This window comes from Salmo salar, chromosome 07, assembly GCF_965601325.2.
Source record: "Salmo salar chromosome 07, fSalSal1, whole genome shotgun sequence".
Classification (NCBI taxonomy): domain Eukaryota; kingdom Metazoa; phylum Chordata; class Actinopteri; order Salmoniformes; family Salmonidae; genus Salmo; species Salmo salar.
The window spans coordinates 62,993,733-63,018,077 of record NC_138297.1 but is presented as its reverse complement, the minus strand read 5'-3'; the positions used below and the strand labels follow the sequence as shown (position 1 = coordinate 63,018,077).

At 45.1% G+C, this 24,345-nt stretch overlaps 1 protein-coding gene across 3 annotated transcripts in view; it reads right to left on the bottom strand.

The window, feature by feature from the left end:
* Positions 1-24,345, bottom strand: part of LOC123724034 (prickle-like protein 1) — a 50,048-nt gene that overhangs the window by 1,927 nt on the left and 23,776 nt on the right. Inside the window, exons 1-7 of one of the 3 annotated variants that reach the window (XM_082977845.1) lie at positions 21,960-22,259; positions 15,656-15,844; positions 8,929-9,042; positions 7,209-7,346; positions 2,734-2,937; positions 1,281-1,467; positions 154-1,101 (exon numbers count right to left, since the gene is read on the bottom strand). In XM_082977845.1, coding sequence (XP_082833971.1) covers positions 154-1,101; positions 1,281-1,467; positions 2,734-2,937; positions 7,209-7,346; positions 8,929-9,042; positions 15,656-15,844; positions 21,960-21,974 — 1,795 coding nt within the window. In that variant the 5' untranslated portion in view covers positions 21,975-22,259. Of the gene's footprint in view, positions 1-153; positions 1,102-1,280; positions 1,468-2,733; positions 2,938-7,208; positions 7,347-8,782; positions 8,864-8,928; positions 9,043-15,655; positions 15,845-21,959; positions 22,260-24,345 lie in introns of those variants that run through there. The other 2 variants (XM_082977846.1, XM_082977847.1) reach the window with 2 other exon arrangements.

The following is a 24,345-nucleotide window of genomic DNA, read 5'->3' as shown; positions in this document are numbered from 1 at the left end:
TTATACTATCTTTTCCTGTTCCATTTACATCTCCATTATTACACTGGAATTAAGAACTGATCGCCGACGACCTTTACCAGACTACTTTCACCAGAAGTTCACCAAACACTGTTTTACAGTAAACAAAGAAGCGCATGTGATATGAACTCTTACCAGTGATGTTAGAGAGGGCTAGAGAGTCCATGGAGTCTCCGACACTGTGCTCAGTCTTCCTCAGCTCGTCTGTGATACACTCCAGAGAGTCTTCACACCACTGCCTGGGGTCCAGCATCCATAACCCTGCTCCCCCAGCGCTAACCCTCTGGTCCATCAGCCCCTGGTCCAGATCCAGATCATGGATCTTTCTGGCACTAGCAGGGCCTGGGTGGCTTCCGTAAGCCGAGTCCCCAAGCCCGTCTTGGGACTGTGCCCAGTACATCTCAGGCAGGTGCTTCTTACTGACCAGCCCATCCTGGGACTGGGCCCAGTACATCTCAGGCAGGTGACTGTGGCTCTGGTTCGTGGGACTGGTGGAGGTGGAGGCGGGTTTAGTCTCAGGCTTCAGCCAGGGTTCGGCTGACCTACTGGTGCTGGGTTCCTCTGAAGGCTGCGTCTGGAACACCCCGGCGCGGTCCCCGAACTTCAGCAGGAGCTGTGTCATGTAGTCCTCGTGTTCGGCCCACTCCTCTGGATCCTCCGGAGCGTCCTCTCGGTCCCTCCAGGTGTGCTCCTCAGTGATGCCCATGTGGGACAGCTTTTGCCCCACAATATCCATATCTCTGTCCTCTCTATCTCCGTATAGACTAGGAGTCTTGTTATAGTCAGCCACTGCAACCGGGTTGAAGAGTTGGGACTGCCTCCACTGTTCAGCCACCGGCTGGCTACTCTTACCCATGTGGCTCTGGCGGGATTCACGAGAGCCGGCGGACTGGAAGACCGAGTCGGAGGAGTCTGAGGCGTAGACGTCCTCTCCCAGGCTGCAGGCCTTGGAGCAGTAGATACGGCCCTGCTTGGGCAGGAAGGGACAGCCCAGCAGGGAGCTCTTACACTGGGCACAGCAGAAACACGTGTCTGTAGCGTGCCAGTGGACACCCTCGTAGGTCATCTGGGCGTGGTCCACTCCTGGTGGAGGCAAGAAGGGAGGGAGAGATGAATGGAGGGAAGAGAGGGAGAGGTGGTGAATGTAGAGCGACATCTCTAAAAGGCTTCAGCAACAGGCTACACATTATGTCAACAACTCTTTATTTATTCCAGTAATCAGGCATAGATTGACCACATATGAACCAGAGATATTGACTCACCTATATTCTCCCCGCAGGCTTCACAGTACTCCGCGTACAGAGACTCGAAGCAGCCGCAGCAGTAGGGGCGGCCATCTTTCATGATGTATCGCTGACCGCCGAGCACCGTCTCACACTCGAAACAGGCAAAGTGCTTCATGTGCCAGTGACGCCCCTCGGCCTCCGTGCACTCATCAGAAAAAATTATCTGAGGGGGGATAAACATGTTTAAATACTCTGCTACTTATAGAATAATTAGGAAACAGACAAACACAAGATGAACTCAACTTCAGTTCCTAATTGTGCAGTAAGCTTATTGGTCACATCGCTTCAGTAGGCTACTGTCTATCTCCAGTGTTTAATGAGCAGACTGACTAAAGCCTAACTACTGTACTGTATGTTGAAAAAAAGTCTGCCATTGTTTCAAGCCAACACTTCAATGTTTCATGTCTGCAATGAGTTAACCTCATCACAGGTTATTGATCACACACACACACACACAGTGATCTCACCTCATCACAGGTTATTGATCTCACACACACACACACACACACACACACACAGTGATCTCACCTCATCACAGGTTATTGATCACACACACACACACAGTGATCTCACCTCATCACAGGTTATTGATCACACACACACACACACACAGTGATCTCACCTCATCACAGGTTATTGATCACACACACACACACAGTGATCTCACCTCATCACAGGTTATTGATCACACACACACAGTGATCTCACCTCATCACAGGTTATTGATCACACACACAGTGATCTCACCTCATCACAGGTTATTGATCACACACACACAGTGATCTCACCTCATCACAGGTTATTGATCACACACACACAGTGATCTCACCTCATCACAGGTTATTGATCACACACACACAGTGATCTCACCTCATCACAGGTTATTGATCACACACACAGTGATCTCACCTCATCACAGGTTATTGATCATACACACACAGTGATCTCATCACAGGTTATTGATCACACACACACAGTGATCTCATCACAGGTTATTGATCACACACACACAGTGATCTCATCACAGGTTATTGATCACACACACACAGTGATCTCACCTCATCACAGGTTATTGATCTCACACACACACAGTGATCTCACCTCATCACAGGTTATTGATCACACACACACAGTGATCTCACCTCATCACAGGTTATTGATCACACACACACAGTGATCTCACCTCATCACAGGTTATTGATCACACACACAGTGATCTCACCTCATCACAGGTTATTGATCACACACACACAGTGATCTCACCTCATCACAGGTTATTGATCACACACACACAGTGATCTCACCTCATCACAGGTTATTGATCACACACACACAGTGATCTCACCTCATCACAGGTTATTGATCACACACACACACAGTGATCTCACCTCATCACAGGTTATTGATCACACACACACAGTGATCTCACCTCATCGCAGGCTGAGCATCGTGGTTTCAGCAGCTCAGCGTGGTGTCGTCCACAGTGGATCTTTCCGTCCTGGTGGAAGTAGATAAGGTCTACCAGCAGCTCCTGACACGTGGCGCACGCAAAGCATGCTGGATGCCAGCACGGCCCCGGACCCGCCCGCGATGCAAAGATTGCCATCTCTCCTCCACTGATGCCCTCACCACACTGGGGATGAAACAACATCACATCATGTTCATATGGAGAAGGATGGGGTATCGTTGAAGAAGCAGGGTATACATAGCCTGTTCCCAGATCTGTCTGTGCCAGTCATGTGACAACGATCCTAAGAGTTGGCAAGACAGCACAAACTGATCTGGGACCATGTGACGTGCAAAAGATATCAACAAGCGCGTTGCTTAATGTATTGCTTAATTAAGTTACCAGCAAAACTGAACGGATCCCTGAGTCATGTCAAGCGATGTTTCAGTCCACATAAAACACCAAGGAATGAGCAAATTGTTATGGTGTTTGTGTCCTTGTGTCTGTGTTGTTTTGTTCTGTACATGTTTAAGTAAAACCAAACACTATACTATAGCCTCATCCCTCCAGCTCACCAGAGCATGTCTGAACATACAGTCATCAGTCTTTAAATAACCACTGCCAGACCTGGGTTCAAATACTATTACAAGTCTTTCAAATACTTTAATTGCTTGCTTTAACCAGCCTAGAGTGACAGATGGGCAGTGGTCCCATTGCGCTAGGCTAGCTCAATCAAGCCAGGCTAAAGTATTTGAAATTATTTCAAATACTATTTGAACCCAGGTCTGAGCACTAGGGCCACAGGACACCACTCACAGCTGTTGTCCATTATTACCAAGCCACCATCGGCCTTGGAAACCGGGGTGTCGTGTGTCCCCTGAAGGTACGGCAATCAAAACTACAGCTATAGGCAAAGCCACGCCACTTTGTGAGTCTCTCTCGCTCTCTCTCTCTCTCTCTCTCTCTATGTCTATGTCTCTCTCTCTATTTCTATCTCTGTCTATGTCTCTCTCTGTCTATGTCTGTCTCTCTCTCTCTATTTCTATCTCTGTCTATGTCTCTCTCTCTGTCTATGTCTATGTCTCTCTCTGTCTATGTCTCTCTCTCTCTATATTTCTATCTCTCTGTCTATGTCTCTCTCTCTGTCTCTCTGTCTGTATGGGTGGTATAACAACATGCCAGTATTCAGTCACTCAAACCAGCCATGCCTTTACAACATGCCAGTCACTAGTCTCATATGATGTGGTCACTAGTCTAATAGGATGTGGTCACTACTCATAGGATGTGGTCACTAGTCTAATAGGATGTGGTCACTAGTCTAATAGGATGTGGTCATTAGTCTAATAGGATGTGGTCACTAGTCTAATAGGATGTGGTCACTAGTCTAATAGGATGTGGTCACTAGTCTAATAGGATCTGGTCACTAGTCTAATAGGATGTGGTCACTAGTCTAATAGGATGTGGTCACTAGTCTAATAGGATGTGGTCACTACTCATAGGATGTGGTCACTAGTCTAATAGGATGTGGTCACTAGTCTAATATGATGTGGTCACTAGTCTAATAGGATGTGGTCACTAGTCTAATAGGATGTGATCACTAGTCTAATATGATGTGGTCACTAGTCTAATAGGATGTGGTCACTAGTCTAATAGGATGTGATCACTAGTCTAATATGATGTGGTCACTAGTCTAATAGGATGTGGTCACTAGTCTAATAGGATGTGGTCACTAGTCTAATAGGATGTGGTCACTAGTCTAATAGGATGTGGTCACTAGTCTAATATGATGTGGTCACTAGTCTAATAGGATGTGGTCACTAGTCTAATATGATGTGGTCACTAGTCTAATAGGATGTGGTCACTAGTCTAATATGATGTGGTCACTAGTCTAATAGGATGTGGTCACTAGTCTAATAGGATGTGGTCACTAGTCTAATAGGATGTTGTCACTAGTCTAATAGGATGTGGTCACTAGTCTAATAGGATGTGGTCACTAGTCTAATAGGATGTGGTCACTAGTCTAATAGGATGTGGTCACTAGTCTAATAGGATGTGGTCACTAGTCTAATAGGATGTGGTCACTAGTCTAATAGGATGTGGTCACTAGTCTAATAGGATGTGGTCACTAGTCTAATAGGATGTGGTCACTACTCATAGGATGTGGTCACTACTCATAGGATGTGGTCACTAGTCTAATAGGATGTGGTCACTAGTCTAATAGGATGTGGTCACTAGTCTAATAGGATGTGGTCACTAGTCTAATAGGATGTGGTCACTAGTCTAATAGGATGTGGTCACTAGTCTAATAGGATGTGGTCACTAGTCTAATAGGATCTGGTCCCTAGTCTAATAGGATGTGGTCACTAGTCTAATAGGATGTGGTCACTAGTCTAATAGGATGTGGTCACTAGTCTAATAGGATGTGGTCACTAGTCTAATAGGATGTGGTCACTAGTCTCATAGGATGTGGTCACTAGTCTAATATGATGTGGTCACTACTCATAGGATGTAGTCACTAGTCTAATAGGATGTGGTCACTAGTCTAATAGGATGTGATCACTAGTCTAATAGGATGTGGTCACTAGTCTAATAGGATGTGGTCACTACTCATAGGATGTGGTCACTAGTCTAATAGGATGTGGTCACTAGTCTAATAGGATGTGGTCACTAGTCTAATAGGATGTGGTCACTACTCATAGGATGTGGTCACTAGTCTAATAGGATGTGGTCACTAGTCTAATAGGATGTGATCACTAGTCTAATAGGATGTGGTCACTAGTCTAATAGGATGTGGTCACGAGTCTAATAGGATGTGGTCACTAGTCTAATAGGATGTGGTCACTAGTCTAATAGGATGTGGTCACTAGTCTAATAGGATGTGGTCACTAGTCTAATATGATGTGGTCACTAGTCTAATAGGATGTGGTCACTAGTCTAATAGGATGTGGTCACTAGTCTAATAGGATGTGGTCACTAGTCTAATAGGATGTGGTCACTAGTCTAATAGGATGTGGTCACTAGTCTAATAGGATGTGGTCACTACTCATAGGATGTGGTCACTAGTCTAATAGGATGTGGTCACTAGTCTAATAGGATGTGGTCACTAGTCTAATAGGATGTGGTCACTAGTCTAATAGGATGTGGTCGCTAGTCTAATAGGATGTGGTCACTAGTCTAATAGGATGTGGTCGCTAGTCTAATAGGATGTGGTCACTAGTCCACAGTGATCAGAAAGGACTTGTGGTATGTGCCTTTTAAATCCATTTTTAAGGCCCTTTAACATGCCAAACTATGACAATTACATTTCACAAGCTGGAACAAAATCTATTGTACAGCACTAAGTCTTTTTAAACAGGATTTAAAGGCTTTCAACAAGCCAAACTGTAATCAATTCTATTCACAAGCTTTGGCAATATAAACATGTGTTTCCCATGCCAAAAAAGCCCTTTGAATTGAATTGAGAGAGAGAGAGAGAGAGAGAGAGAGAGAAAGAGAGAGAAAGAGAGCGTTTATTGTAGTCTGTAGAGCACTGGGTTAATGGGTGCCTACTGACCAGTGGTACAGTTGAAATGAACGCAACACCCTGTTAACATTTATTTTTGACTGCAGGAAATTGGGCCCATTGATTTTGCTGGAATAACTTCCACGCTCGGGTTGAGCATGAGCTCCTAATGTCCACACTTCCTCCTCTCTGCTCCCTCTGAGTGGGTTAGTTGTTAATGAGACAGACTCTGCCCTTGATTAAATCCTCACATTATCACTGGCGCTTTAGGGTTACGTCCCAAATGGCACCCTATTCCCTACATTGTGCACTACTTCCCTCTGGGCCCTGGTCAAAAGTAGTACACTATGTAGTGAATAGGATGTCATTTGGGACGCACCTTTAGAATAGAACAGAGTGAGGCCAAAGGGGGTCGGTAAGTCTTTAAATAAACAACTAGCGTATTGCCCAGTGTCGTTAGCTTGTTGTCGTTTCCTGCTCTGCCTAGCAGGAAGAGCTTCAGGAGGGAGAAGCAGCTCTTTATAGGATTGCTGCTCTGCCTAGCAGGAAGAGCTTCAGGAGGGAGAAGCAGCTCTTTATAGGATTGCTGCTCTGCCTAGCAGGAAGAGCTTCAGGAGGGAGAAGCAGCTCTCTATAGGATTGCTGCTCTGCCTAGCAGGAAGAGCTTCAGGAGGGAGAAGCAGCTCTTTATGGGATTGCTGCTCTGCCTAGCAGGAAGAGCTTCAGGAGGGAGAAGCAGCTCTTTATGGGATTGACATGTAATGAGGAAGGGAGAGACATATTTACTGGCTTTAACGTCATTTGGGAGAGATTTTCTTACTCGCCCCCCAGACTTGTATCGAAATGTTTTATAAGATAGCAATACAGTTTGTTCTCGCAATGTGGGTGGGTGCGCATGTGTGCGAACGTGTGTGTGTGTGTGTGTGTGTGTGTGTGTGTGTGTATGTGAACGTACATGTTCACAGAGGGTGTGTTGCAGGGCTCGAGGGAGCATCCTGGGGGTTCCTCTCCCCAGAGCCTCTCTCTTTCTCTGGACACTGAACATGTGGAGCTCCCTCTTCTCCTCCTCACTGAGAGAGTGGCAATACCGCACCTGGCAGGGGGAGGGAGGGAGGGAGGGAGGGAGAGAGAGAGAGAGAGAGAGAGAGAGAGAGAGAGAGAGAGAGAGAGAGAGAGAGAAAACACCAACTCAGTTTTTACCCAACAGATAAAACCTTCACATTGAAAACCCTCACTGCTTCCACCACAGATGTATTTTATGGTTATGTTATGGAAGAACACATGTTGTTCCCCTCGAGGCTCACCCCAAGGATGGCATGAATGTACACACATCAAGCCTGATGTTTAGAGCAGACAATTACCACACAGATAAATAAAAACGAGCGGAAGACTAACAACCAACAATGGGCCTTGTGGTTCCCTAACAACAGCAAACAACGCTGTTACACAACGAGATCCCTCGGAGCGTCGCTCTCTAAACGTTCTCCGGTGTGTGTGTGTGTGTGTGTGTGTGTGTGTGTGTGTGTGTGTGTGTGTGTGTGTGTGTGTGTGTGTGTGTGTGTGCTCCCGCGCCCGTGTGGCTGTGTGTGTGCCCTACTTTAAGGAGGCCTTGTAAACCACAGCTATGCCTGGAATCTCCCCTTCTCCCCTGATGCAGAATGCCGCTCTGCTCTGAGCCTGGCAGCAAACATCATAAAGTCACTCAGTCAGACGCTTTATTGTTCCATGGAACAAACTCCTGCCCACCTACAGGACTGGAGCAGAGCCCTCTGTGATAGCCCCACATAGCCCCTGGGCAGATCTCCCAGTGTAAACTGTGCTGACTAAAGGGGTGGGTTACAATGTGGTCCAAGGAGTGCTGGTTTACAATCTAGAAAGACAGAACAAGGATCCGGTTGTGTTTAAATGCAGTAATGCACCATATGTTACTATGGCGATTGTAGTGGGCGATGTGAGTGGTTTGTCTTTACTAGAATACCTCCACTGTGACGAGGTGACATTCTTTAGTCAGCATTAACCTGGCCTGATCCCAGATCTGTGTGGTTAAAGTCATCTCCGCTGACTATCACTGTCTGGGTGAAGCACATTCAGATCTGGGACCAGGGCCTGTATTCACAAAGAGTGTCTAGGATCAGGTTTGTGAATACTAATCTCTCATGGACAGATGTATGTAAATTGAAGTGGTACCGTAGCATCTGTTGGAATTGGAATGTGATCTGTGGGATAACCAGCAGCAGTAGGTGTTTCGCAGGTGATTCACACAAATCACCATTTTCCAGGTGTTAGCATCTTTCAAATTTGGAAGGGGAGGGGACATTCAGCCCGTAACTTGCACAGAGAGAGGGTCAAGCTCCTCGTTCCGGTTCCGTTCCTCGTTCTAGCATCTCTTAATTCCTTCTCTTAACACGTATGGACCCAGAACCTAATCGAGCAGCTGACCCATTACCTGAGACTTTAGTTCTGGGTTAACCATGACTATTTAAATACAGACCCAGTAGATTAACTCTCTGTCCTGGGTTCAGTTCTTACCTCATTGTCATGAGGCGGCAGCTGGTAGAGCAGACCCAGTAGATTAACTCTCTGTCCTGGGTTCAGTTCTTACCTCATTGTCATGAGGGGACAGCTGGTAGAGCAGACCCAGTAGATTAACTCTCTGTCCTGGGTTCAGTTCTTACCTCATTGTCATGAGGCGGCAGCTGGTAGAGCAGCTGTCTGATCCTGTGTTTCTCTCCAGGACTGTTGACGTAGGGGACCTTGTCCTCTGGAAGACAGGAGAAATACTGCTGTACCTGGGAACGCAGGGACAGAGGGATGGGAGGAATGGTTAAAACAGTCTTAGTTCTGTCATTCTGCAAATCCACCTTCAATCACACAGGTTCCTGGTTGGTCTTAATGGTTTAGTAGTTCAGTTGGAGGGTGATGCTCACCCTAAAAAGGCCAGGCATACCTCCAGGATCTGTACTGCCCTGCATCATAAATACCCCACTGGGCTCCATGACAAGAGCACAATCCCAGCTGCTTAAAGAGCTTTGTTCGGGACAGATCCACCATGATATGCCAACAATGGCCAGGGTCAGTCAGTCAGTCACAGTCAGTCAGTGGAAAATCACTCAGGTCACAGTTCATACAAGACTGGTGCTTCTGTTGACTGATTGACCATTTTTACAATAGTTATCCCACCAACCAACTACATGTTCTTGATTAATGTTTCCATCTCTCCACCATGAGTTCATGACTATCTATGAGGCCTCCACACATTCTAGAGGTGTAGAGAGTGAAGGGCTGGGAAACAAGGGGGACTGGGTGGGGGGGAGTAAGGTTACAAAAACAAGGTATTTGGCTTGGGAGGCCTCCTGTTGATTTCAGACCTTCATTACTTCCATGTGTGCTCATGGTTAATGAGAGGGTGGGGGAGAGATAGAAGAGAGAGAGAGAGAGAGAGAGAGAGAGAGAGAAGAGCTTTTGGGAAAGAGAGAGAGAGCTTTGGGAAAGTGCCACATAGCCTGGAGTCAGAGGCCAGACCTGTTTGCAGTCAGAGCTGAACTGTAAAGAAAGCAGCCAGTCTTAATGATGTACGGCCACACAGTCAGTATCACTAGGAAGGAGGCATAAAACACTCTCAACCACTCTAGCCCCACAGGCTAACAGGCCACAGTAACGATCTGCTGAGTTTGCATGTTAGTGCACTAACTGAAACATATATTTATAATAGCTTGTACACTCTTAGAACCCTTTTAGGTTCTAGACAGCGCCTTGGTTTCTTCGGCTGTCCCCGTAGGATGATCCTTTGAAGAACTCTTTTTGGTTCCAGGTAGAACCCTTTTGAGTTCCATGTAGAACCCTCTTCAACATGGAACTCAAAAAGGTTCTACCGGGAACTGAAAAAGGTTCTTCAAAGGATGGAACCTACCTGGAACCAAAAAGGGTTCTCCTATGGGGACAGCTCTAGAACCGTTTTGGAACCTTTTTTTATAAGAGTGTATAGTTTATGCCACATTGGGACTTAATAGTAGACTGGTTTTAACAGTCAGAGAAAATAGAAGGAAGCAACTGAGACAAATATATTTCAACAACATTCCAGCAAAAACATGGGGTAATAGGACGGTAGTACCCAAAAATAGAACTATGAACCCCTAAACCATGGGATGTATAGCCTAGCCCTAGACTCACTCACTCTGAAACAGAACTGTAAACCATGGGATGTATAGCCTAGCCCTAGACTGACTCACTCTGAAACAGAACTGTAAACCATGGGATGTATAGCCTAGCCCTAGACTCACTCACTCTGAAACAGAACTGTAAACCATGGGATGTATAACCTAGCCCTAGACTCACTCACTCTGAAACAGAACTGTAAACCATGGGATGTATAGCCTAGCCCTAGACTGACTCACTCTGAAACAGAACTGTAAACCATGGGATGTATAGCCTAGCCCTAGACTCACTCACTCTGAAACAGAACTGTAAACCATGGGATGTATAGCCTAGCCCTAGACTCACTCACTCTGAAACAGAACTGTAAACCATGGGATGTATAGCCTAGCCCTAGACTCACTCACTCTGAAACAGAACTGTAAACCATGGGATGTATAGCCTAGCCCTAGACTGACTCACTCTGAAACAGAACTGTAAACCATGGGATGTATAGCCTAGCCCTAGACTCACTCACTCTGAAACAGAACTGTAAACCATGGGATGTATAACCTAGCCCTAGACTGACTCACTCTGAAACAGAACTGTAAACCATGGGATGTATAACCTAGCCCTAGACTGACTCACTCTGAAACAGAACTGTAAACCATGGGATGTATAGCCTAGCCCTAGACTCACTCACTCTGAAACAGAACTGTAAACCATGGGATGTATAGCCTAGCCCTAGACTGACTCACTCTGAAACAGAACTGTAAACCATGGGATGTATAGCCTAGCCCTAGACTGACTCACTCTGAAACAGAACCGTAAACCATGGGATGTGAACCATGGGATGTATAGCCTAGCCCTAGACTGACTCACTCTGAAACAGAACTCTAAACCATGGGATGTATAGCCTAGCCCTAGACTCACTCACTCTGAAACAGAACTGTAAACCATGGGATGTATAGCCTAGCCCTAGACTGACTCACTCTGAAACAGAACTGTAAACCATGGGGTGTATAGCCTAGCCCTAGACTCACTCACTCTGAAACAGAACTGTAAACCATGGGATGTATAACCTAGCCCTAGACTGACTCACTCTGAAACAGAACTGTAAACCATGGGATGTATAGCCTAGCCCTAGACTCACTCACTCTGAAACAGAACTGTAAACCATGGGATGTATAGCCTAGCCCTAGACTGACTCACTCTGAAACAGAACTGTAAACCATGGGATGTATAGCCTAGCCCTAGACTGACTCACTCTGAAACAGAACCGTAAACCATGGGATGTGAACCATGGGATGTATAGCCTAGCCCTAGACTGACTCACTCTGAAACAGAACTCTAAACCATGGGATGTATAGCCTAGCCCTAGACTCACTCACTCTGAAACAGAACTGTAAACCATGGGGTGTATAGCCTAGCCCTAGACTCACTCACTCTGAAACAGAACTGTAAACCATGGGGTGTATAGCCTAGCCCTAGACTCACTCACTCTGAAACAGAACTGTAAACCATGGGATGTATAGCCTAGCCCTAGACTCACTCACTCTGAAACAGAACTCTAAACCATGGGATGTATAGCCTAGCCCTAGACTCACTCACTCTGAAACAGAACTGTAAACCATGGGATGTATAGCCTAGCCCTAGACTGACTCACTCTGAAACAGAACTGTAAACCATGGGATGTATAGCCTAGCCCTAGACTGACTCACTCTGAAACAGAACTGTAAACCATGGGGTGTATAGCCTAGCCCTAGACTCACTCACTCTGAAACAGAACTGTAAACCATGGGATGTATAGCCTAGCCCTAGACTCACTCACTCTGAAACAGAACTGTAAACCATGGGGTGTATAGCCTAGCCCTAGACTGACTCACTCTGAAACAGAACTGTCATTTTTGGAAAACACTGAAAAACATTGACATGATGACCTGTATTACCATGATTATTATTTGTCTTAATTCATATAGATCAGTGTTGACTCTATCCTACTTTCTCCCGACTCCTCCAGACGGACATTTCCAGGAGATCACAGGCATTCTGCAGGAGGGGCGAATGGCATGTCAGTACGTCTGTATTTATAGACTCCAGACATTAAACATTAAAGCCTGAAGTCTGGCTGCAGCTTGTTTGAGGATTTGTCTCGGATGGCTTCACTTCTGTGTTCAGTCTGATCTCAGTGGAAGGCAGTGTGTGCGTGTTGAGGGGGGGTTCTGTGTGTGTGTGTGTGTGTGTGTGTGTGTGTCACAGGAATTCTATGCCTGTGAGGGGTTGTTAGAATATCGGGGGCAGAGAGAGATATAAAATCTGTCAGGAGACTCAGTAGGTTTGGAGAAAAGTCCTATTGCTGCTATTCTCTGTGTGCTGTAACGTCCACAGTTTGTGAAACTGACAAATAATGTGACTCTACATCTCACCAAGGGATTTACAAATCAAATAATGTGACTCTACATCTCACCACCAAGGGATTTACAAATCAAATCAAATAATGTGACTCTACATCTCACCAAGGGATTTACAAATCAAATAATGTGACTCTACATCTCACTACCAAGGGGATTTACAAATCAAATGGATTTATAAAGCCCTTTTATGTCAGCATTCCTCCTGATCTGCAACAGTTAACATTAGGAGTGGATTGATTCCTCCTGCAGGTCGGGGTCTACTATTAGCCTATCTATGTGGATGGACATTCAGTTTGCCTGCTGTGTTTTGTGACATTCAGATATGGGTTACAACCAATGGTCACTGATGTGATCTGTCACGAACAGCTTCACGCTACCTCTCCCCAGGAGGAGAGTCATGAACTGTTCCAGGTCCAGAGGTTTGGTGAACTGGCCCCTTGTGTTCTTCACTCAACGCTGCATCTCAGCCTCACCTCAGAAAGATGGCAACATCCTGTCACTTGGCTTTAAGTTCCTGTGATGTGTGTGTCTGATGCCTATCCCAGTGTCACACCAGCCCTACCAGATGTTCTGTTTCCACCTCGAGCCAAAACTCTGGACCCATCCAACTCAACGGATGACAATACAGTATTGTGTCACAGAATAAGTCGTACTCATCGTTGAAAATGTCATACATGAGAGAAGGACCAAGGCGCAGCGGAAGTGTGGACACTCATGTTTCTTTAATTAACAAATCAAGTAAAGTATCCACTGGAAAACCAAAAAAACAGTACTCACGACAGCAAACAGTTTTGCAGGCTCACAAAGCAAGTGCAAAAACAATTCCCCACAACCCCAAAGACAAACACACCTATATAGGACTTCCAATCAAAGGCAACTATACACACCTGCCTTCAATTGGAAGTCCCAATCATCAACCCAACATTTAACAAACACAAACCCCCTGCCACATCCTGACCTAGACTAAGCAATACGCCCTCTGCTGGTCAGGACAGTACCCCCCCCTCAAGGTGCAGACTCCAGGATGCACCTAAAAAAGAAAAACAAGAAAATCCCCAATACCCCAACAAAAACCCAACAAACAATAACCCCTAAACCATAAGGGAGGGAAGGGAGGGTGGCTGCCGTCAACGACGGCACTGTGCTACACCCTCCCTCCCCAACCCACCTATCCTGGAGGTGGCTCAGGTGCAGGCCGTGGACCTTGCTCCACCTTCGGCGTCGCCCACTTTGATGGCACCGATAGCTGCGCCGGGCAGACGGGCCCCTCGGGCTGGGCCGGGGGGCAGGAGGGCCCCTCGGGCTGGGCCGGAGGGCAGTCTGGCAGTTCAGGGCAGTCTGGCCACTCTGGCAGTTCAGGGCAGTCTGGCGACTGTTGACTGGCGGGCAGCTCTGGCGACTGTTGACTGGCGGGCAGCTCTGGCGACTGTTGACTGGCGGGCAGCTCTGGCGACTGTTGACTGGCGGGCAGCTCTGGCCACTGGCGGGCAGCTCTGGCCACTGGCGGGCAGCTCTGGCCACTGGCGGGCAGCTCTGGCGACTGTTGACTGGCGGGCAGCTCTGGCGACTGTTGACTGGCGGGCAGCTCTGGCGACTGTTGACTGGCGGGCAGCTCTGGCGACTGGCGGGCAGCTCTGGCGACTGGCGGGCAGCTCTGGCGACTGTTGACTGGCGGGCAGCTCTGGCGACTGTTGACTGGCGGGCAGCCCTTGTGCCCCCCCTAAAAAATTATTGGGGGTGCCTCTCGGTCTCCCTTACCCGTCGTGTCTCCCAGTCCTCGCCAGCCTTCTTCCGCTGCTTGGTCCTGGTTTGGTGGTGGGGAATTCTGTCGCAGAATAAGTCGTACTCATCGTTGAAAATGTCATACATGAGAGAAGGACCAAGGCGCAGCGGAAGTGTGGACACTCATGTTTCTTTAATTAACAAAACAAGTAAAGTATCCACTGGAAAACCAAAAACAGTACTCACGACAGCAAACAGTTTTGCAGGCTCACAAAGCAAGTGCAAAAACAATTCCCCACAACCCCAAAGACAAACACACACACCTATATAGGACTTCCAATCAAAGGCAACTATACACACCTGCCTTCAATTGGAAGTCCCAATCATCAACCCAACATTTAACAAACACAAACCCCCTGCCACATCCTGACCTAGACTAAGCAATACGCCCTCTGCTGGTCAGGACGTGACATATTGTCTATTGTCCATCATGTTATATTTACAGTCATGTATCTCCATCATGTTATAGTTACAGTCATGTATCTCCATCATGTTATATTTACAGTCATGTATCTCCATCATGTTATATTTACAGTCATGTATCTCCATCCTGTTATAGTTACAGTCATGTATCTCCATCATGTTATATTTACAGTCATGTATCTCCATCATGTTATATTTACAGTCATGTATCTCCATCCTGTTATAGTTACAGTCATGTATCTCCATCATGTTATATTTACAGTCATGTATCTCCATCATGTTATATTTACAGTCATGTATCTCCATCATGTTATATTTACAGTCATGTATCTCCATCATGTTATATTTACAGTCATGTATCTCCATCATGTTATATTTACAGTCATGTATCTCCATCATGTTATATTTACAGTCATGTATGTCCATCTAATTTGACTGAAGGTGATGATGCTGTTGATTGTCATCTTGATTTAGCAGGCACCAAACACATATACACATGCATTCATTTACTGATTTTATGTGATGCCATTGAGGTGGTCGTTGTTAGTGACCGTAGTTACTGGAGAAAGCTTGTGGTTGACTATTCAACAGACAAATGAGGATATGATGATGATGATGATGATGATGATGAAGATGATGCCGTGCTGCTCACCTGTTCAGGTCTGAGTCCAGGCGGTACCCAGGCGTATTCCTCCAGGGCACAACCTGAGTCATCGTCTGACGTAGAGCTCCTCTGGAAGCCCAGGGTCAGTTTCCCCAGCTTCCCCCCCGTCCGCTGCTCCATATCCAGGCCCCGGACACCCACACCCACAGGCCGCTCCAGGTTCATCACACGCGGGCGCTGCCCGAGGGAGACACAAAAGGAGAGAAAGTGTTATCAAATGTCCCCAAATTCAATGTTTAGAATAATTCCTCATTCAGTCAGTGGTTCTTCAGGCTTTATATATCGGGAGAGACATCTCTATATCAAACGTTGTTGTCTGTTTCTGCTTTCCTGAAAACACTTTGTAAACACTGGTCTGCTCTCGTATAGAAACAGAGCGGCAGGTAGCCTAGATCCTAGTGGTTAGAGCATTGGGCCAGTAACTGAAAGGTTGCTGGATCGAATCCCCGAGCTGACAAGGTAAAAATCTGTTGTTCTGCCCATGAACAAGGAAGTTAACTCACTGTTCCCCGGTAGGCTGTCATTGTAAATAAGAATTTGTTCTTAACTGACTTGCCTAGTTAAATAAAGGTTAAATAAAGAAACATCAGTATCTGAATGGCAGGTTGTAGTTACAGTAGATGACAGGTTGTAGTTACAGTAGATGACAGGTTGTAGTTACAGTAGATGACAGGTTGTAGTTACAGTAGATGACAGATTGTAGTTACAGTAGATGACAGGTTGTAGTTACAGTAGATGACAGATTGTAGTTACAGTTGATGACAGGTTGTAGTTACAGTAGATGACAGGTTGTAGTTACAGTAGATGACAGATTGTAGTTACAGTAGATGACAGATTGTAGTTACAGTAGATGACAGGTTGTAGTTACAGTAGATGACAGGTTGTAGTTACAGTAGATGACAGATTGTAGTTACAGTAGATGACAGGTTGTAGTTACAGTAGATGACAGATTGTAGTTACAGTAGATGACAGGTTGTAGTTACAGTAGATGACAGATTGTAGTTACAGTAGATGACAGGTTGTAGTTACAGTAGATGACAGATTGTAGTTACAGTAGATGACAGGTTGTAGTTACAGTAGATGACAGGTTGTAGTTACAGTAGATGACAGTATCTGAATGGCAGGTTGTAGTTACAGTAGATGACAGGTTGTAGTTACAGTAGATGACAGATTGTAGTTACAGTAGATGACAGATTGTAGTTACAGTAGATGACAGATTGTAGTTACAGTAGATGACAGGTTGTAGTTACAGTAGATGACAGGTTGTAGTTACAGTAGATGACAGATTGTAGTTACAGTAGATGACAGGTTGTAGTTACAGTAGATGACAGATTGTAGTTACAGTGGATGACAGGTTGTAGTTACAGTAGATGACAGACTGTAGTTACAGTAGATGACAGACTGTAGTTACAGTAGATGACAGGTTGTAGTTACAGTAGATGACAGATTGTAGTTACAGTAGATGACAGATTGTAGTTACAGTGGATGACAGGTTGTAGTTACAGTAGATGACAGACTGTAGTTACAGTAGATGACAGGTTGTAGTTACAGTAGATGACAGGTTGTAGTTACAGTAGATGACAGATTGTAGTTACAGTAGATGACAGGTTGTAGTTACAGTAGATGACAGGTTGTAGTGTGCTATATCATGTACAGTGCCAATATAATCCTAGAGTTGAATCCCTACATGAAGTACCACTGTACCAGATCATATACCTCCAACTCAGCAACACTGCTGGCCTGAATGTAGGGTCAGTAGGGTTTAACAGTGAGCTGGATGGATGCTCACAGCCCTTACTGTAGAGTTAAGCCTGTGCAGTATATTAGATAGGTTAGTGGAGTACAGCTTGACTGTTAAATGAATCTGCTTTTATAATCCTGATTAAATCCCCTAACATCACATGACACTGAACTGTACATTGAGTCAGAGACCTTTTGTACCGGGCACATCCAAAGCTGTACATGTGTAAAAAATGCTGAGTATTTAATACCTATACTAGGTCTGTGGTTTACAGGTTGTTCAAGGACAGGAGGCTTGTGGGACTGACACAGAGCAGTACATTCAGAGACCTGTTGTACTGGTCACAGTGAAACACTGCTGGGTCATAGGTTGAGGTTGTATTGGGGACAGGGGGCTTGTGGGACTGACACAGAGCAGTACATTCAGAGACCTGTTGTACTGGTCACAGTGAAACACTGCTGGGTCATAGGTTGAGGTTGTATTGGGGACAGGGGGCTTGTGGGACTGACACAGAGCAGTACATTCAGAGACCTGTTGTACTGGTCACAGTGAAACACTGCTGGGTCATAGGTTGAGGTTGTATTGGGGACAGGGGGCTTGTGGGACTGACACAGAGCAGTACATTCAGAGACCTGTTGTACTGGTCACAGTGAAACACTGCTGGGTCATAGGTTGAGGTTGTATTGGAGACAGGGGGCTTGTGTCCATGGCGACACCACAGTACACGTGTACGAGGACATGATATCTCCTTATATGACACGGCTTTGTGTCTGTGATTGTCTAAGGCACACATCACTCTTTCACAAAATCTCAGCCATTTTAGGTACCTTTCAAAGCAGGCATTTTAAAGGACCTGATAAGAAGGAGGTGGCGGTTTACAGCAAGAGACGTTTATCACTTCAGACTCTCTTCTCTCTTATCTCTGTTCACCTACTTCAGAGCCCTCTCTCCAGCTGCATCGCAAATGCCACCCTATTCCCTATATAGTGCACTACTTTTGATCAGAGCTCTAAGGGAGCTCTATGTGCCCTGGTCAAAAGTAGTGCACTAAATAGGGAATAGGGTGCCATTTGGGATGTACACTATGTCGCTGTCAGATAACGTGGTTTAAGCCTTAGAGGTGTTAAAAACCCCACTTCTGTTTTGTTTGAGCTCCTTTGACGTGCAAATGAAGACCAGAATAGCCTGAGAAAAGCACCCTTGTTTGGGGAGAAAGTTTGAATTTCACAGACGCCCTCTAAACTTAATGGAAGTTCACTCTTGAGTCACAAGCAGGGACCTTCTTCTAAAAGATTAGGTACTTCACAAGGACTGTCACAAGAGAGACCAAATGTCCCGAGAGTCTGAGTATGTAGGCCTAATACCTTTCTGTCTCATTTCTTTTATTTTGAAGTTTAACAAAAACATGTCAATAACCTGCTAGTTGTGGAAAATATTTACACAAAATCAAATCCTCTAAACTAATGTCAACTAATGTATTCTGAGATGTAATTTAAATGCCTTCACATTAGTTAATCCCAGTCTAAAGCCCATTCAAACAGAGATGCTCATTCTGACTCAGCCAGTCAACATCACTGTGGAGAAATGAATGGGGAAAGTTTGTTTGAAATTGAATACAGTTACAACAAGCCCTGCAGCTTCTAACCAACAAATGCAAAAAGGGTTCTAAAAGCTCAAGCTGTAAAACTGGAACTGTGCTCATTTCACCCACAGAACACAACCTAGTGGCTATGCCAGCGTTTTACCAAGTAGGACCAGATAAAGATATCCCTCATTAGTTCTTCTAATCTAACACAACCTGAGGTCTCTGTGGTATTATTAGTACTCAGTGTTGACAGCACAGATATATATATATTTAATTAGGCCAGTCAGTTAAGAACACATTCTTATTTACAATGACAGCCTACCGGGGAACAGTGGGTTAACTGCCTTGTTCAGGGGCAGAACGACAGATTTTACCTTGTCACCTCAGGGATTCAATCCAGCAACTTTTTGGTTACTGGTCCAATGCTCTAACCACTAGGCAACCTGCCACCCCAATATGTTCTATAATTCAATAACTGTATGTTTTATATGGATTTCTATGGTTGCCAGATTCTATTGACTCTTTCCCGCACAATCAGAGCCAATATCCTGCCCAATCCACTAAAAAGTAGCCCAATTTTAGATGCCCTTTCTTGCTACAGTAGGTGCTCAATGCCTTTCCTTGCGTGAGGTAAAACACTTTCCCTAAGTACCCTTGAGACATTATCCAACGGCCAAGCAACCGAGTCACGAGATGGACGGACAGATAGAGAGCCATTTGCTAAAGGCTTGTCATTACAATAATTGTCTAGGTCATGTCCTCAAGAGAAAACTGTGATGGATTTCTGGGAATAGCCTGCTAGCACAGCGTCTAGACGTGAAATATGTTGTCCTCCAAACATTTAATTACAAGGGATAAAAATAACACATTTTGTGTAGCCCAGTTCTGACCACACCAAGAGAAGATTTCCCTGTGAAAGAATCTAAGAAATTCTCCTGTGAATTTATTCCTAACCCCACCATCCCCCATCCTCTTTACCCCAACCTCTGCTTTTAGAAAGTCAAGTAAGGAAAGTCAGGAAAAAGCCCCAGCAGATTCCTGAGCCAACATACACAGGTAGTCCCATTACACCTTGTCACCCGTTGGCAATAACACAATGTGTCTTCATCAAAAACAAAACGTCTAACTTACTACCCTGCTCTGCTCCTTTAAACCCAAGCCAAAGAGAGACGACCGGAGGGAAAGACATTTCTTTTTTGTTTTTGAAAAAGGCATTTAAAAAGTCCCAACATCGACACTATGTAAACACACTCCAGCTGGAGGGTATGGCCCTGTTGTTCCTATACTGACACATACTAAAGGCCTCTGAGTGGCGCAGTGGTCTGAGGCACTGCATCTCAGTGCTAGAGACACTACAGACCCTGGTTTGATTCCAGGCTGTATCACAACTGGCAGTGATTGGGAGTCCCATAGGGCAGTGCACAATTTGGCCCAGCATTGGTAGGCTGTAAATAATAATTTGTTCTTAACTGACTTGCCTAGTTAAATAAAGTTTCAATAAAATAAACATATGAAGGGTAGCATCTCAAATGGCACCCTATATAGTGCACTACTTTTGACCAGAGCCCTATGGGAATAGGGTGCCATTTGGGAAACATCTGAAGGTCAGGCTTTGTAGTAAAATAATTACCTGATCATAACATAACATGGCAGTTTAAATGTATACAGTCTCTGGGCTAAGATGACCTCCACGCAGAAATGCTTGGTGGTAAAAAAAAGCGACAGAAAACGTAAGAGGGGAAAAACATCTACAACAACACAAACTAGCAGGACACTGACACCGTCTGAATCCTTGAACGGAACACCCGGTCAGAAGACGGACGACACCAGTCAAACAGCTGCTTACTTGCATTGGTTGCACAAGTAACCTAAGCAATAGATGGCAGGAGGTACAAGGACTATGAAATTGTTCTCCAAATATAAAGTATTGGTACTTACGAGAACAGAAAATATGAGTGTGAGATTCATTGCACAGTCATCTCCATTTTAAGTTTATTGTGAATGCTGAAATGTTTTGCTTATTCTTTGGTGTTTTGAGTTCAATATTATGTTACGTAATGACTGCAAATAATATTTTATTTATCTAATGCAAATTATTACATTAGTTTAAAAATGAATGCCTATAACAGATTTCATATGGCAATATCCTGGCATATCAAATACAGTGTACGGAGATGTTTTTGTTATTACTACCAGATAGCATTTACAGCTGTAGTGATTTACACTGAAGAATATGATGAATCCCTGCATATAGGCAGAACACAATAGAAACACAATCAGAGCAAATAGTGAAAACAGTCAAGCAGACAAGAGTCACTGACTCCTACAGATGTAGGATCTTAATATAATCACACATATGTAGGAGTTTCTCTAACCATAACCCTAAAGATAGGAGTATATCTAACCCTAACCCTATGTAGTATGTAGCTAGATCATTATGGTTGGAAAGGGGACTCTAAAGGCAGAGGTCGTCCCTCAAAACCTGTCTTGATGTAGAGTGTTATTCCAGGGCCAAATAGGTGTCAGGGCCAGGGATAGGGTGGCACAGGGGACTAACACGGTTTGAGTGAGACCACCTGCACATACACATCCTGCCTCGCTGTTGATACATATACTGGCAGCTGACAACACTGACAGTGGGAGCGGGCAGGGAGGAGAGAGAGAGACACAGCGATATAGAGCCTCATCTGTCTCACCTCCCCTCCGTTGACGTCAAACAACCACTCACACGCATCCCGTTCCACATACTTCTGAACGAAGCCTAACCATTCTCACTCTGCCAACACATCGTTCATCCGTTCACAGCAGTTAGCTCTACCCATAACAAATCTGAATCTACCCAGTAATTATAACTCTACATTCACAGAGCTTCCACTCCCTCTACATTGTAATGGTTTTAAATCACTTTCCAAAAAGTATGAATTGCTCTCTGTTGCATCTGAAGGAGCCCGAGGCACAACTCTTACCTCTATGAAAAGCATTGGTCCTCTCCTCTCTTCTCAAACCCCTCAGTCACAAGATGACTCTCCCAGCCTCAGCAACAGCGCTAGAGGTCCGGCTGCATGCCCACAACACTACTCCCACAGAGTCTAATCTATCCACAGGGTCCTCCAATTTCCTCCAACGTTGGTCTATCCAAGCTGTCTCAGTGTTAGACCAAGGATAATCAATTGGTCTAGTTCCAAAATGAAAAGGTTTCACAAAGTACATATACACATGAAGGTGATGTTTCTGTCTCCAGTGTCTGAGTGAGTGTGTGTGTGAGCTGTACTCACCCTGCTCTGGCACTCAGGCCAGCCCCTCCCCCGCCCCCTCCTCCCTCCCCCTCCCTCCTCCCCCTCCACCCCTCCTCCTCATCTCCCTCCTCCTCATCCCCTCCTTCCTCCCCCTCCCTCATCCTCCTCCTCCTCCTCCCCCTCCTCCTTCTCCCTCTCTCCAGCCCTCCCACTGCACTTTAAATACACTTCAAGAATCAACAGCCACAGCCAAGCTCCCCACCGTTCCCCTCACCCCTCTCCCCTGACCTTTCCCCTCACCCCCTCCTCCTCTCCCCTCCTCCTTTCCCCTCACCTTCCTTCTCTCTAACATCCCTCTGACCAGATGACTGTCCACAACATTTCCACACACTGACCGGCGTCCCAATCGCTGCACAGCCGTACACGTTCTCATTCTCAAGTGGGCAACAACTTACAGACACAAACGCTCTGCTTCTCTCTCTCTCTCTCTCTCTCTCTCTCTCTCTCTCTCTCTCTCTCTCTCTCTCTCTCTCTCTCTCCAAACCTCTGCTATCACCAAGTGGTTTCTCCTCACCAGAGAACAGATCCAGGGTTATGTCAGAGGCTCTCTGTTGAGAAAACATCTGTGGTTCAATCGGTTGCACCATTTGTTGAAGTCTGATGTCCTGGTGTTCCAGCTTTAAACCTCAAGTACACAGAACACTAACCATTATGTGAAATAATGGAAGAGCTATTTATCAAATATTGTTTCATTATTGCTTCCAGCTAAATAAATAGATGACCTCAGAATTATTGCAGGAAGCAAGCTGAGTGTTTTGGAAGTGTCTTTTGGAAGTGTCTTCAAATCAAATCAGATTTTATTGGTCACATACACAAGGTTAGCAGATGTTAATGTGAGTGTAGCGAAATGCTTGTGCTTCTAGTTCCGACCATGCAGTAATATCCAACAAGTAATCTAACAATTTCACAACAACTACCCTTTACACACAAGTGTAAAGGAATGAATAAGAATATGTACATATAAATATATGGATGAGCGATGGCCGAACGGCATAGGCAAGATGCAGTAGATGGTATAGAGTACAGTATATACATATGAGATGAGTAATATAGGGTATGTAAACATTATATAAAGTGGCTAGTGATACATTACATCAAGATGGCAAGATGCAGTAGATGATATAGAGTACAGTATATACATATGAGATGAGTAATGTAGGGTATGTAAACATTATATAAAGTGGCATTGTTTAAAGTGACTAGTGATACATTTTTTACATCCAATTGTAATTATTAAAGTGGCTAGTGACACGTAAACAGTGATACAAACTGTAGCCATCTCCTATCTACGTCATATCTTTGTATATTTTACGTTTATCTATCTTTGAACTTCTATCTTTTATCAGCATATGAAATATTCCCATGACTTATTCTGCAGAGGCTGAGATGGTGAGAGTCCTCATCTATTCATATGGATGTCACCACAGACAACCCCAAACTGAAGAGGTGAGTCCTCATCTATTCATATGGACATCACCACAGACAACCCCAAACTGAAGAGGTGAGTCCTCATCTATTCATATGGATGTCACCACAGACAACCCCAAACTGAAGAGGTGTGTCCTCATCTATTCATATGGACATCACCACAGACAACCCCAAACTGAAGAGGTGTGTCCTCATCTATTCATATGGATGTCACCACAGACAACCCCAAACTGAAGAGGGATGTCCTCATCTATTCATATGGATGTCACCACAGACAACCCCAAACTGAAGAGGGATGTCCTCATCTATTCATATGGATGTCACCACAGACAACCCCAAACTGAAGAGGTGTGTCCTCATCTATTCATATGGACATCACCACAGACAACCCCAAACTGAAGAGGTGTGTCCTCATCTATTCATATGGATGTCACCACAGACAACCCCAAACTGAAGAGGGATGTCCTCATCTATTCATATGGAGGTCACCACAGACAACCCCAAACTGAAGAGGCATGTCCTCATCTATTGCTATGGATGTCACCACAGACAACCCCAAACTGAAGAGGGATGTCCTCATCTATTCATATGGATGTCACCACAGACAACCCCAAACTGAGCTCCCCTA